General features: G+C 40.2%; 3 protein-coding genes across 8 annotated transcripts; 1 reads left to right on the forward strand and 2 right to left on the reverse strand.

The window, feature by feature from the left end:
- Positions 1 to 57: 57 nt before the first annotated feature.
- On the forward strand, positions 58 to 10,116 carry LOC135133038 (testis-expressed protein 2). Of its 6 annotated transcripts, none has more exons than XM_064061270.1 (13): positions 58 to 336; positions 397 to 486; positions 619 to 753; positions 1,468 to 1,607; positions 1,662 to 1,845; positions 6,594 to 7,068; positions 7,122 to 7,341; positions 7,404 to 7,904; positions 7,953 to 8,081; positions 8,131 to 8,373; positions 8,448 to 8,817; positions 9,039 to 9,559; positions 9,610 to 10,116. In XM_064061270.1, exons 2-13 carry the CDS (start codon positions 441 to 443, stop codon positions 9,676 to 9,678), a joined length of 3,033 nt encoding a protein of 1,010 aa, XP_063917340.1. In that variant the 5' UTR covers positions 58 to 336; positions 397 to 440; the 3' UTR covers positions 9,679 to 10,116. The 6 variants fall into 6 exon arrangements, with proteins under 6 accessions (XP_063917340.1, XP_063917343.1, XP_063917342.1 ...); XM_064061273.1 differs by having other exon boundaries at positions 9,078 to 9,559; XM_064061272.1 differs by having other exon boundaries at positions 8,131 to 8,340.
- Positions 10,100 to 13,520, reverse strand: LOC135133040 (tRNA endonuclease ANKZF1-like). Its single transcript, XM_064061277.1, has 6 exons — positions 13,432 to 13,520; positions 12,339 to 12,446; positions 12,052 to 12,252; positions 11,857 to 12,005; positions 11,317 to 11,812; positions 10,100 to 11,267 (listed from the first exon to the last, which is right to left on the reverse strand). Exons 2-6 carry the CDS (start codon positions 12,427 to 12,429, stop codon positions 10,237 to 10,239), a joined length of 1,968 nt encoding a protein of 655 aa, XP_063917347.1. The 5' UTR covers positions 12,430 to 12,446; positions 13,432 to 13,520; the 3' UTR covers positions 10,100 to 10,236.
- Positions 12,583 to 13,388, reverse strand: LOC135133045 (uncharacterized). The gene is made up of 3 exons (XM_064061288.1): positions 13,208 to 13,388; positions 12,915 to 13,149; positions 12,583 to 12,861 (listed from the first exon to the last, which is right to left on the reverse strand). The coding sequence occupies exons 1-3, from the start codon at positions 13,386 to 13,388 to the stop codon at positions 12,753 to 12,755; spliced, it is 525 nt and encodes a 174-aa protein (XP_063917358.1). The 3' UTR covers positions 12,583 to 12,752.
- Positions 13,521 to 13,555: the final 35 nt, after the last annotated feature.

The raw sequence follows: 13,555 nt of genomic DNA on the forward strand, positions 1-13,555 counted from the left end.
CGCTTCGTAAAAAATATCACGGGTAACAAAATCGGAAACAAATACGGTTCGTGGTGTTATCTCTAACAACCACTTCTGTGTTAAAGTTTCAAATTAAATTGCTTTGTTGTTTCGCTTTTCGTTCGAACGTGAACTAAAACCTCCGTTGGTACGACTGTACTTTGACAGTAACGATTTCCCGATGACAACTAAATTCTTCTAATTAAATTCCGGTGAATTAATCGCGAATTAAACGAAAATAGCTTGTTGTCAAGTGTTTACAACCCAGAATCGATTTTCAGCCTGTCCATACAAGCCCAACTCAATTCCCATGTATGAAAATGGAACAACCTAAAGGTAAAACCTTCCCGATTTCGACTCAGTGGCTGCCATTGATGTTTTCATTTGAAATTGCAGAAAATTAACTGCTTGTTCTAGTTTGTTACTAACACCCTGTAACTATGAGTAAAAAAACTGATGGTAAAATTACATTAGGAATGTTAAAAGGTAAAAGGTATATGTCGTGTATTGTGACACTTTTTTCTAGTTTTATCACTTGTTGTTAGTGCTTTGTAGACACATTGTGGCGTTTTTAGCAGCACGTTGTCTAGAAATCGCGGATTACGGGCGTTTTTTTAGGTAAGCCGGTGACGACTTCGGTCCCGACTATTTCCATCAAGTTCCACGCCAATGCCGAACAGTTGGAGGAGCTCTACGCCAGCGATGAGGAGCACACGGGGAACGAGCTGTCAACGGCGTCCGCGGGGGCCACAGGTATTTGTGTAGATAGTGGATTGCGCAAGGAATTAATTCCGTGAAAGAGTGTTGCAATCTGGTGATTGATTGATTTCATAGAAATTTGTTTCGCTGGTTTTCAATTGGGTGATTAAGATATTTTGACGTGGTAGCAATTATTAACCAGATAGTATTTATTTAGTCATAATGAGTGTGGTCAAGGCCGGCGTATTAAATTGACGGTTGTCTAAAGCTAGCGATTTTAGGGGCCATTATGTGCGGAAAAATTGAAAAAGTACGCTACTTACGAGAGGTTTATCTCCCATTTTATAGCGGCTGTAAACTGAACACTAATTGTGTGTATAAGAAACAAATATTGTAAAGATTGGTTGTGCGGTTTGAAAGTACGCAATTATTAATATGAATTGCAGATTTCATTTAAAATAATACCGTGTTCTTATTTATTGTTATTACCGCAATTAAAGATGTGTTTATGAACACATTAAATAAGATGAGCTTGTTTGGAAATAAAATAAAGTTAACGATGTTGGTGGAAATTTATTTGATTATGCTACCCCTTTTTTAGAGATTTGAATGACGCGTGGGCAAACACAGTTGGCCATTTGACATTTCGCACACAATCGCCAAATTCGTTAAAATTTCGGTCAATTTCTCTTCTGAATGATCGCTTTTTTTAAACACCAGAGTGAGATTTTTTAATTTTGGTCGTAAAATATTGGGTGTGGTTTTTAGGAATCAACGAACCGGACAGTAGTCCGTTAAAGTACCTTCCTAGATTGGTAAAGCGTTCGACGAGTATAGACATCACCCCTAGCTCTACCATAGATGCCTCCCCACCATCCGACCCATGGAGATTTTTTTCAGATATTAAAGTAATTCAGTTTGTTTGTTTTTTTTTAATGAGGGTACAATTTGAGATCTTGTAGGGCAAAATCACTAAAAGCGTCGAAGATAAAATCACAGAAATTAAGTCACGCAATCAGGAAGAAGGTTCTCCTCTTAAGGGTAGAATAGTGAAGGATAGCAAAGATAATTCCAGTGTTTCGGACTCGGAGGAATTATCGGAGAGCAGTATATCGAAAACTTGTGGGATTGTGTCTACAACTGAAGGTGAGTCGGATTTCTCGTTTCGAACTTGAGTTAATTTTTTTTCATCCAATTTTAACTGGAAATTTTTAAATAAATTTTATAAAATAAGAAACTCTTGTACTTGTGGTGTATGAATCCGTGTTGAAATTTAAGTTTTTTTTATTTTTCAGTTTTTCGATTTTTGAAATTGTCGTTTTGTATCGTCTGTCTGTCTGCCGTCTGTGTCGATTTTTACTAGACGAATAATTTCCAAAACTACCAGACTCAAATTTCGTCTGTATTTTAGGAATATCGTGCAGATAGTAAAACGTTAACCAAAATTTGTCTGATCATCGCCACCAACAATTTGACGTCACCTTGATTTTGCTTAGGAAATTCTACTAGTGGTTTATGAATGCGCTTTGAGTTTTGATTCACGGTGTTTTTAGTTCTCCTATTTTATCGTCTTTTTTGTCGCCTTTTTTTTTTAATTATATTTTATTTCAACTTTTTACCTCCGTTTATGACGCCTTTTTGTGTCCCAATTTCGTTACTTTTTTTTGAAGATTTTGTTTTTATCGCTTTTTTTTAAAGCTTTGTCACCTTTTTTTCTTTTTTTTTTAAATGTTTTTTTTGCGGACTTTTTTTGTTTTATTTAAAAAGAAACAAGAGGCCATTTTTGTTCATTTTGCCATCTTCTTTTTATCTTAGTTTTTATAGTTTTTGTTGTCTCAAATTTGTGTTTTTTTTTGTAGTCACCTTTTTTATTCGTCGTTTTTTGTTGACTTTTTCTCAGTCTTTGTAATCTTTTTATGTCTAATTTTTTCTTACGGCTTTCTTTCAGTCACCTTTTTTGTATTTTTTTTTATTGACTTTTTTGGACTTTTCCTTTGTCTATCATAATAAAAATCGCAAAATCAAATAGTATAATTTATCTAAGAAACTGTCTTTGTTTATTTGTGCTTGAAGTTCTAACTAAATAACTTTGGACCTATGAGCGTAAGCTAAGAAAGTAATCGAGTCCATCGGACGACTGGCTACTTTCGTGTTTTCTTGAAGTTTCATGACCCTTAAGTGGAATTTTAAACGCTGAAGTTCCCGCTGACGTTGCTTTTAGAGCTGTTTTTAAGTTTTCTGTTGTCGAAATAAGTCTACACATATTAAGAAAAAAAGGCAAAATATAGGCCCCGCCCACCCACCCTGTCTCTATTGTGATGTTTTTTTTATTCGTCGTGAGCCAAAAGGGCGGAGCTTAACTGCAAAATCATTATTTCTCTACGAGAAATTAAAATCATGTTTTTGAGTATCGTGTTGTTCAAAAAATACTATGTGTATTAAGAAAAAAATAAAGCCAAAGATTAGGCCCCACCCATAGCCGCCCCAACCTCAATTTTCAATTGTGATGCATTTTTATTCGCTGTCAGTTCAAGGGGCGGGGCTTAATTGCAAGATACATATTTGCTACAAGAATTTACCATTTTAAACATGTTTTAAGTTTCTTGTTCTGAAAAGACGACTACATATATTTAAAAAAAAAGGCAAAATATAGGCCCCGCCCACCCACCCTTTCTCTATTGTGATGATTTTTTTTATTCGTCGTGAGCCAAGAGGGCGGAGCTTAACTGCAAAATCCTTATTTCTCTACGAGAAATTAAAAATATATTTTTGAGTATCGTGTTGTTCAAAGCATTCTATGTATATTAAGAAAAAAAAAAAGCGAAAAATTAAGCCCCACCCATACCTGCCCTAATCTAAATAGTAATGAAGTTTTCATTCGTTGCCAACGTAGGGGGGGAGCCTATTTGCAAAATCCATACTGCCTTACCAAATTTTACCATATTTTAAACGTGTTTTAAGTTTCTAAAAATAAAAAAAATCATCACAATTGAGATGGGGTGGGTGGGCGGGGTTTATATTTTCCCTTTTTTTCTTAATATACACAGTATTCTTTGCACAACACGATACTCAAAACACATTTTTAATTTCTTGTAAAAAAATAAGTATTTTGCAGTTAAGCTCCGCCCCCTTGGTTCACGACGAATTACAAAAATCATTACAATAGAGATAGGGCGGGTGGGCGGGTTTACTTTTTGCCTTTTTGTTGTAATATGTGTATACTTTTTTTCATAACATGAAACTTAAAACATGTTTAAAATGGAAAATTTGTATAAGGAAATATGGATTTTGGAATAATACTCCATAAATTTAAAAATCAACTTTTTAATAATCGAAAAATTGAAAAACCGGTAAATCTAAAATCGAAAAGTCGAAAATCAAGTCAATCAAAAAATTGAAAAATATAAAATTTTGAAAATTCGAAATACTGAAAAATATTAAAATCGATGAACTGAAACATCTAAAATTTGAAATATTGTAAAATCGAGACATCGAGAACTGAAAATACCGAGAAACTCAACAACCGAAAAATTGAAACATCAAAAAATTGGAAAGTCTAAAATTTTGGAAACTGGAAATATTGAAAAATAGAAAAATCGATGAACTGAAAGATCGAGAAATCAGAAACTGAAAATATCGAAAGACTGAAGAACCGAAAAACTGAAAAATCGAAAAGCCTGGAAATCGAGAAATGAAAAATTAAAAAATTGAAAAACCGAAAAATAGAAGAATTTAAAAATCGAAAAATTTAAAAACCAACATTTTAACAATAATCGAAAAATTGAAAAACCGGAAAATCTAAAATCCAGAAGTTGAAAAATCAGAAGATCAAAAAATTGAAAAATCTAAAATTTTGAAAATTGGAAATATTGAAAAATAGAAAAATCGAGGAACTGAAAAATCGAAAAATCGAGCCACCGGAAATTGAAAATATCGAAAAACCGAAGAATCGAGAAATCGAAGATTCAAAAAATCGAAAAAATTAAAGTCGAAAAAAGTCTAAAATTCAGCAAATCGAAAACTTGAAAAATCGAAACTTCAAAAAGTCTGGATCGAGAAATGAAAAATCAAAAAATCGAAACATTCAGATATCGAAAAATCGAAAACTGTAGAATTTAAAAATCCAAAAACTAAAAATAAAAAAAATTAAAATCGAGAAGTTGAAAAATACTTACTGAAAAATAGAAAAAACTAGAAAATTTAAAAAACAAAAATTAAAAACTGAAAAATTTAAAAACTAATCTTATAATAATCGAAAAATTGGAAAATTTAAAATTCTGAAAATTGGAAATATTGAAAAATAGAAAAATTTATGAACTGAAAAACTGAAAAATCGAGAAATCGGAAATTGAAAATATCAAAAAACTGAAAAATCGAGAAGTGGAAGCGTCAGAAAATCGAAAAATTGAAAAATTTTAAATCGAAAGATAAAAATTTTAAAAATAGATAAATTGAAAAACCAAGAAATCGGAATTTAAAAAAAATAGACTTTGAATCGAAAAACTCAAAACTAAAATATGGAAAAACTGAAGAATCAAAAACCTGAAAATCGAAAAATTCAAGAACTGAAAAACTGGAAAATCAAACACCGAAAAGTCTAGAAATCGAGAAATGGGAAAATAAAAAAAAGTTAGAAATGCCAAAAATTAAAAAATTGCAAATGTAAAAATCGAAAATCGAAAAATCGAAAACATGAGAAATAGAAAATGTAAAAAATTAGAAAATTGAAACATCAAAAAATTGAAAAACTGATATTTCGAGAAATTGAAACATGAAAAGACCGAGATGTCGAGAAATCGAGAAATTAAAAATTGAAAAATTTTAAACTAAAAAAAAGTCAAAAAATGGAAATATCGAAAAATTGGGAAATTGAAGAATCGCATAATAATAATAATCGAAGCGTCGAAATTTCGATAAATCAAGAAATCAAAAAATCATTACAATAGAGATATACTTTTTTTCATAACATGAAACTTAAAACATGTTTAAAATGGAAAATTTGTATAAGGAAATCTGGATTTTGGAATAATACTCCGCCTCATAATTGCAAGATCCATATTTCCTTGCAAAAATGTACCATGTTCTAAGTTTCTTGTTGTGTAAATGTGGCTATGTATGTTAAGAAATAAAAGGCAAAATATAAACCCCGCCCACCCGCCCAATCTCAATTCGGATGATTTTTTTTATTCGTCGTAAGTTGGGGGGCGGAGCTTAATTGTAAAGTCCTTATTTTTCTACGAGAAATATATTAAAAAAGAAAACCAAAAGAGAAGTCCCACCTATTCGTCCTGATCTCAATCGTGATGAATTTGTCATTTGTTGTCAAACTGAGGGGCGGAGCCTAATTGCAAAATCGATATTCCCCTATACAAATTTACCGTTTTAAACATGTTTTAAGCTTCTTGTTGTCAAAAGATGACTACACACATTAAGAAAAAAAAGGCAAAATGTAGCCCCGCCCACCCACCCTATCTCAATTGTAATTATTTTTTTATTCGTCGTGAGCCAAGAGGGCGGAGCTTAATTGCAAAATCCGTATCCACAAGAAATAAAAAACATGTTTTTGAGTATTGTGTTGTTCAAAGGCACAAAAAGGTCCCCTACTTCAGGGGATTTTGCTTCAAGTTGGCAGGACTGCACACTACCGCAATTTGATTGGTTGAAAACCCAAGTCAACGGCGAATAGCAACGTCAGCGACGAGTTTATAAATGGACTTTTAGAGTACGAAACAATTCCCGTTTCCGTTTGTCTGTCTGTCCAGCTGTCCGACGTCTGTGTCGATTTTTATTAGACAGATTGTTATATTAAATTTGTAGTCAAAATGCGTTTATCCCCTCTCAAAAAATCGATGACGTCATCTCAAAATTTTACCAAACAAATATACAAAATTTAGGCGCCGAGATGTCGAGCGACGACGACACCCCCTCCATCGAAAAAGACAAGAAGACTGAAGACCGAGCCAAACTGGCCGCCTCCGGGGGCGGCCTGCGCCAGCGTTTCCGTCTTCTCAAGAAAACAGCCAACAAAGAAGGAACGGTCACCCGGCGCAACCTCACCAGTCTGTACAACATTAACACCGACAAAATCGAGCAGGCCCTTCCCGAAGAGACGGAGATCGAGAGCGCCGTGGACGCCCTAGAGGACGCCAATCTGCAAACCACCGCCGAGGACAAAGTACTGACAGCACTCGAGCACGACTACGACAACATCAAGCTAGACGCCGAGAACGTGATCAACATCAAGGAGGTGAGCGGCAGCGAGGTCCGGGAGGTCCACTGGGCGTCCAAAACCCCGAAAACCGTGTTCGCGCCGGTGGGGTACGTCGATTTCAGGGTCAAACCCAAACCGGCGAAGATTAGTGTGCTTAGGTAAGCCGACGAGTGTCAGCGTGGGTGTTTTTGATTGGTTTGCGTGGTTGTAGGCCGGTTATGGTGGGCGTGGCTTTCGTCGTGACGTATCTGCTCATACACAACTACTCGACTTACTTGGCCGGGATTACGATAGGTGTCGCTGTTACTGTTGTTGTTTATTATTTGAAGTATTTGTTGGATACGCCGTCTTATTTAACCAGCTTTGTTCCTCCGCCGGAGATTTTGCAAGTCCCGGCGGTCCAGGAGTTCCAACCTTTGACGAAGTACGAGGTGAGTGCGGTAAAAGCACGATTATTACTACAGTTGCGCGTAAAATGTTAAATAACCTTCAGGGTTGGGTCAACGAGTTCCCGGACACTTACAACCCGCACACTTACCACATAAGTCAGACTCAGTCGGTTTATTTGCGTTTACAAGGTAACCTGTTACGGGTGAGTCACACTAGAAGCAAGGTCGCAAAGAGGGCGCTTTGGAACGAACCCAAAGTCAAACCAGTATTCACCCATCACAGGATCTATAACCTACTAGGTGCACAAGTGTCGCTATTACCCGAAGGTCTAGCCAAGAAGAGGCACTGGAGCAAAAAGTACCCCATTTGTGTGACTTTGCGCAAAAACCAGATGCAGTTCGAGACGGTGGTACCCCAACCTCCGCTACCTAGTAAGAGTGACGAGGACCCCGAAGCCCAGAAACCAAAGAGGTACGTCGCTGTGAAGAAACGGAGGTCGCAGACTTTGAGGTTCAGTAAGTTGAGTGAGGAGAACGAGGAGTTCGATTTGGACTCGGAGACGTCGCGAGCGAGCACTCCGTCGCCGCTGTCGCAGGACGATTCGGTAAGCGGGGGCTCCGGACGTGGGTGCATGTTTGAATGTCCATTTTAGGAAAAAGCGGAGGAGGAAAAAGCGCTTGATGATGCTTTTCAGGAAAGTACTAAGGACGACGAGCACGAGGACGTGTTCGACGAGGACGTGGAGGGGTTGGACGACTGGGGGACCTTCACGCCACCTGAGGTAAGTTCGCTTAACTTAAGTAGTGGTGGGGATAACAAGTATTGTGTAGGATGACAGCCCCTCCACCACCAAGCTGTACCTTTTCGGACGCACCGACCGAGAAAAAGAAGACTGGTTTCGCAGACTGAAAGCCGCCACCCATCGGGGGGCGCACTTACCCGTCACCCCCACGACCACCGTGCGCGCAATATCCCACACCTTGCTCGACAAGGCAGCCAAAGAGCTAGACTACGCCAAATACATGTTGATTTTTAAGAAGGTGACTGAGTGTTCTAATGTGGAAAACCCAAAGGTCCTTGTCCCGTCCTACATACCTTTCAAGCGTCGCCGCCAACCTTCCAACTCTCTCATTTATGTTTTCTACAGGCTAAGTCGTATCAAAAGGACAAGAACGACGAATCTGGGGATGAACTACCCTGCGCCGACGTGCAGTGGATCAACGCTTTTGTAGGCAGGGTGTTGTTCGACTGTCTACGGGACGACACGTTCACACAGAGAGTCAAGGACAAGATCCAGAGGAAACTCTCTTCCATTAAGCTTCCGTATTTCATCGAGGGGTTAGTGGTGACGGAGTTAAATTTGGGGCAAATGCCGCCGCTGATCCACAGGGCGACTAAGCCGATGATGGACGACAGGGGGCTGTGGATCGACCTGGACATCACTTACGACGGGCTGGTGGTGCTAATTCTGCAGACGAAGCTGAATTTGATGAAGTTGAAGCAGCCGCATCCGCACGGTAAGGACCTGGGGGACGTGGATACACAAAATCGTAACTAACCTCAAAATTCGCGCTATCTGCTGACATTTGCTTTGGTGTTGCCAACATCACAAATTTATAACTAAATTTCATAGCCGACTTGTTCGGTCATATATTTGTACGATTTTGCCCCACATTGCTTCCATATCTCAGTTTACCGACCACCTTGACCCCGTCCTCCAATCCCGCCTGCCCTCCAGCGTCCATCAGAGACCTTCACCACTCCTGTTACTGCGCAGACGCGGACAAACCCACCGACAAACCCGCCATGTTCCACTCGGACGTGGAGGACTCCGCCGAGAGCACGTCGGACGAAGAAGCGATTTGTCCGTTCCAGAATAACCAGTACCCGGCGGCCTTGGACGCGTCAGGAGTGCCCGTCCAAGGTCTCGGTGGAACGAGCAACACGAGCAAGAAGTTCATCAAAATGGTGGATAAAATTGCCGAGTCGAAGTTCTTCCAGGCCGCTACTGAGAACAAGTATATCAAGAGGGCGATGGAGGAGGTGTCGAATACGGAGCTGGGGTTGAAGGTGGATGTCAAGGAGTTGGTGGGTACTTTGGTGTTGAACGTGCCGCCGCCTCCTAGTGATAGGGTTTGGGTGGGGTTCAGGCCGACGCCGACTCTGGCGCTGACGGCGCACCCTATTGTGGGCGAACGAAACATTACATTCCTCCGCATCACGAGCTGGATTGAGAAGAAGCTGCTTTTGGAGTTCCAAGTAAGTATACAGAAAGCGAGCTAACATCAATGGCGTTTGCTTATTTTCAGAAATTAATGGTGATACCAAATATGGAAGACTTTATTGTACCTGTGATGAGTCCAAAATTGCCAGAGTAAAATTCTTATGAAAGTTATTAGTTACCTAAGTACATGTTGGTGATACAGCTACAGGGCACTTTTTTTTGTTGTACCTTTCTAGTCTTTCACGTTTGTGTGAAGTTAGTAAACCTCCACTAATCTCCCGTTTTGGTTGGTGTTATTGTTTTGAAACACGAGTAATTTTGTAATTTTCTACCAAAGGACCAACGGTGTTACTAAATGTTTGCTGTGAATTGTTAGACGAATTGTTTTTGAAGTATTTTTATAGAATTATAGAACTTTTATTTAATAAACGACTTCCTAAGGACAATCCGGGGTCGTTCAGCTTCGAGGAAGTTGAAAAGACCCTCGCATTTAAAGTACTTAGTTCGGTTTTGTAGTCTTCTATCCTTTTGAGTATTTTTCTTTTACATGTATTTATATAAATAAAAAGTTTGACTTCTATGACAATACAAACGAGTCTTTTATTGAACAAACCTGCGCCATGTTGAACAGAAACGTCAGAAAACCAGAATTACACAGACGAAATGACAAAATTTATTTAGGTTATGTATAAATAATTTATTTTGAAGTAGTCTATGACAACACGACTGGATTTTGCATCCTGTGCGCTTTCAAACAGTCAACGGAGCAAAATCTGTTCCCTAGGTACTCAAACGGTACTTTCCCAGACATATCCGCTGCACACAAGAAACACCTACTGATCACAGTACCCGCTTGACTTAAAATCCTGCGTTCTGCAGCCAGCGCCCTCTTTTCCCTGTCGCTCAAATTAAGAAATCGTTCCTTCTCTAAATCTTCCTTGCGTTTAATTTCGTTCTCCTTCCGCTTAACTTTCTCCTTCTCTTTCTTCAACTTCCGCTGCACCTTCTTCTTTTCGTTTTGTTCCTCTGGTGTTAACACATTCGTCGGAATTTGAGCTTTATTGTAATTAAACTTGTCCGGGAAATCTCGAGCGAACTGTTTCAAGACTTCTCGAATATCTTTACTCTGTGTACAAGTGTACGCGGTTTGTTGCTTCTGGTTTTTAAGACATGGATTTGCGTCATTCTTCAGAAGAAAGTCTAGAGTTTCTTGTTGTTCGTTTAGTGCGGCTACGTGCAAGAGTGTGTTCCCTTGATCATCGATTGCTTCATTCACGAAATCTTCCTTCTTGTCACTAACCTTCAAGAAATTCTCCAGAAGTTGCGATAGTTTGTCGATGTTGCCTGTACTTAGAACGTCGATGAGCTCCTTTTTGCGATGTTCCTCTTGTTCTTGCAACTTCTTCGCTTTACTCTTCTTCGGTTTCTTCTTCTTCTTTAGTTGCCTCTGCTTCGGCGTCAACGAATCTCCAAACTCTTGAAGCGAATCCTCGAGAAAAATCTGCTGGTTTTCCATCAGAAGATCCACGTCTTCGTCGGAGCTTTCCGAAACTGGAGCGACCGCCAGAGGGCGCTTAAAATTTTCTTCGGAACTTTCAGACACTCGAGGAACCGGTAGAGGGCGCTCTATGGTTTCTCGGGACTTCGCTCTATCAATACACGTTGTCTTCGCCTTCGAACGTTTGGTGTTCTGTTCGTTAACTTTGTGGCGCGTAAAACACTCAACCGCCGCCTCCAGACTCTCTACCGTCAAAACAATCAAAAATATGTTTATTGTGATTAAAAAACTTACCATAAACGTGCGCTAGAGTGAGCACCGAATGCACCCGCTTCACCTCCGCGAACGTCGCCCGTCTCGTCGAGAACGGCACACTCCTCAATCTTGGGTCCTCCTTGTCGAACAGCGGCGCTCCGCCCCCGAACAACACCGACCTATTGTACGGCCCCGCCGCCCTGTAGAAAATTAAACCACACCCATTGAGTTCGCTTTGCCACGCCTCTACGATCCCGCGCACGTGCTGCATCAGCGCTTGCTCGTTGTACCTACGCAGCGACGCCCCCGCGCTCTTCGGGTGCGTCCCGCCACTTTTGTTGTCGCGCGACGACTGCGCCCCGCCCTGGCCCGCCCTCACCGTATAGCAGTGGAACGTCTTGTGCACGATTGGCTCGTACTTGTCGAAAATGGCGCCTGCGAAGTGCCCGCCTCCTAGCATCAAGACCGCCCACTTCTGCGACGTGACGCAGCAGGAATGGAGGCGCGAGTGCAGATTCTCGGGTAGGTCTTCCTGCTGCGGGAGGAGTTAGAGTGGGTGGAGGCGGAGCTACAACTTACTTTTTTTTGTTGGAGGAGGCAGGCGTAGAGCGAGAAGACCTTGCCGTCGGAGTTTTGGAGGAAGATTTTGCCTTGGGCGGTGGCGTAAGTGTCCAGGGTGTCCTCTTTGTCGGAGTCGGAGTCCGAGCCGGAGATGCTGGAGAGGTCGTCTGGAAAAGGGGGTTAGTAGGAGGGGTTAAGGTAGAGTGGGCGTACCTTTGGTGGTTTTTTCGGCGAATTCCTCTTCAGTGATTGGCGGTTTTTGCAGGAGGGACTGGCGGAGGTTGTAGCGGTGCCAGTCGAGCTTGAAGTGGTCGCGTTGCTCGCTTAGGGTGGTGAAGTGGGTCCGGCAGTAGGAGCAAGCGAGGGACGAGGGGCGGTCGGGGGTGCCCTCTTTTTGTGGCGACTGGTGTGTATCTGAGTAATATTTAACGATAAAACTATAAGTACGGAACAAGTGGTTTGCATGTGATCATTAATAAAAAAAATAATAATAAACCTACCTTCGGCGTCATTATTTTCCAGTAAAACACTTTTGATGTTGTTATGAATTATCTGCTTAAATTTGTCTTCAAATATTTTCAGCACTTCCATCGTGCGTTTATACTGATCTGAAATGAATAAACACGTGTTCAGACGTAGATAGGTAGATAAAATTGAAGTAATATTGTGAAATAATAACAAATGTCAAAATACACCGAATCTTTTAAATACCAACTGCGAAAATTCAGGTAAAAAAAGTCCCAATTGTTACAACACATTTATTACAATAAATTAATATTCCACGTCATTTAATATAAATAATAAAGTTACAATAAAAGTTTTACGTTAAAGCAAAACAGCTGCTTACATAAAAATCCACGTTAAATAATATATAAAAATATATAATTTCCTTAAGCACTAAACCCATAAATCATTTAAAAGTACTCTATACTGATATTTCTCCAATACATATACCCTGTAACTAAAACCCCCATCAAGACCGCGAAGACATAGTTCAGATGGAATGAATGCCCTGACCTCAACCTACAAAACAACAACACGTCAAAACAACAATGTTACCAACCACACAAACTTACTTGTATTTTGTGGGTGAAAGAGGGCTCGGGGGCTGCACCCCCGGGGTGTGCGAATCCAAATAGACCATCATCCATGTAAAATACGTGGTCAACACCCCACACAAAATTGGTACCCAAATACTGCTATATTTAACCACATTCTTCCAAGTATGGTGATACATAACGTTCCCATCTTCGTTAATAATCTCTATGATAAACAATCGCCGATCGACCACAAACTCCTTGATGTCATCACCTGAAATACCCAAGTTGGTAACACTATGACAACATAACCTAAACCAGAAACCACTTACGGTACGCGGCGAACAACTTAGCCGTAATCACTAAAAAGGACACCACTAGCCCCACAATGCCCCATTTATACTCGCTCAAAAACGGCTTTTCGCCCTTCTCGTTTTTGAGGTTATGTCCGTACGACGACAGCGGCGTGCTCTGGAACGCCGCGTATTTCTCACTCAAACGTTGTCGCAGCATTTTCGGACACCACTTTTCGAAAATTGCTCACTTTTTGACTTACCGAATTGACGTTTCGAGGGTTTTGAGTGACGTAACGCTCAGCGTGCTGCTATCCCCGACGTGCCTCGTCGACCAATCGCAGCCCGCGACAAGGACAACATGTCGCTGCTTGACTCACGTGCGTT

The sequence above is a fragment of the Zophobas morio genome, unplaced genomic scaffold, assembly GCF_036711695.1.
Source record: "Zophobas morio isolate AGI-343-1 ecotype UQ-CSIRO unplaced genomic scaffold, CSIRO_AGI_Zmor_V1 ptg000021l, whole genome shotgun sequence".
Classification (NCBI taxonomy): domain Eukaryota; kingdom Metazoa; phylum Arthropoda; class Insecta; order Coleoptera; family Tenebrionidae; genus Zophobas; species Zophobas morio.

Bases quoted from the DNA above. Each gene is read 5' to 3' on its own strand.
- LOC135133038 (XM_064061270.1), top strand. From the start codon at position 441: ATGAGTAAAAAAACTGATGGTAAAATTACATTAGGAATGTTAAAAG. The intron at 7,069-7,121 runs GTAAGCCGACGA...GCGTGGTTGTAG, and splicing joins GCGAAGATTAGTGTGCTTAG to GCCGGTTATGGTGGGCGTGG. The intron at 8,818-9,038 runs GTAAGGACCTGG...CCTGCCCTCCAG, and splicing joins GAAGCAGCCGCATCCGCACG to CGTCCATCAGAGACCTTCAC.
- LOC135133040 (XM_064061277.1), bottom strand. From the start codon at position 12,429: ATGGAAGTGCTGAAAATATTTGAAGACAAATTTAAGCAGATAATTCAT. The intron at 12,253-12,338 runs GTAGGTTTATTA...AATATTACTCAG, and splicing joins GGAAAATAATGACGCCGAAG to ATACACACCAGTCGCCACAA. The intron at 11,813-11,856 runs GTAAGTTGTAGC...CTCCTCCCGCAG, and splicing joins GCCTCCTCCAACAAAAAAAA to CAGGAAGACCTACCCGAGAA.
- LOC135133045 (XM_064061288.1), bottom strand. From the start codon at position 13,388: ATGCTGCGACAACGTTTGAGTGAGAAATACGCGGCGTTCCAGAGCACG. The intron at 13,150-13,207 runs GTAAGTGGTTTC...TGGGTATTTCAG, and splicing joins TAAGTTGTTCGCCGCGTACC to GTGATGACATCAAGGAGTTT. The intron at 12,862-12,914 runs GTAAGTTTGTGT...GTTGTTTTGTAG, and splicing joins CTTTCACCCACAAAATACAA to GTTGAGGTCAGGGCATTCAT.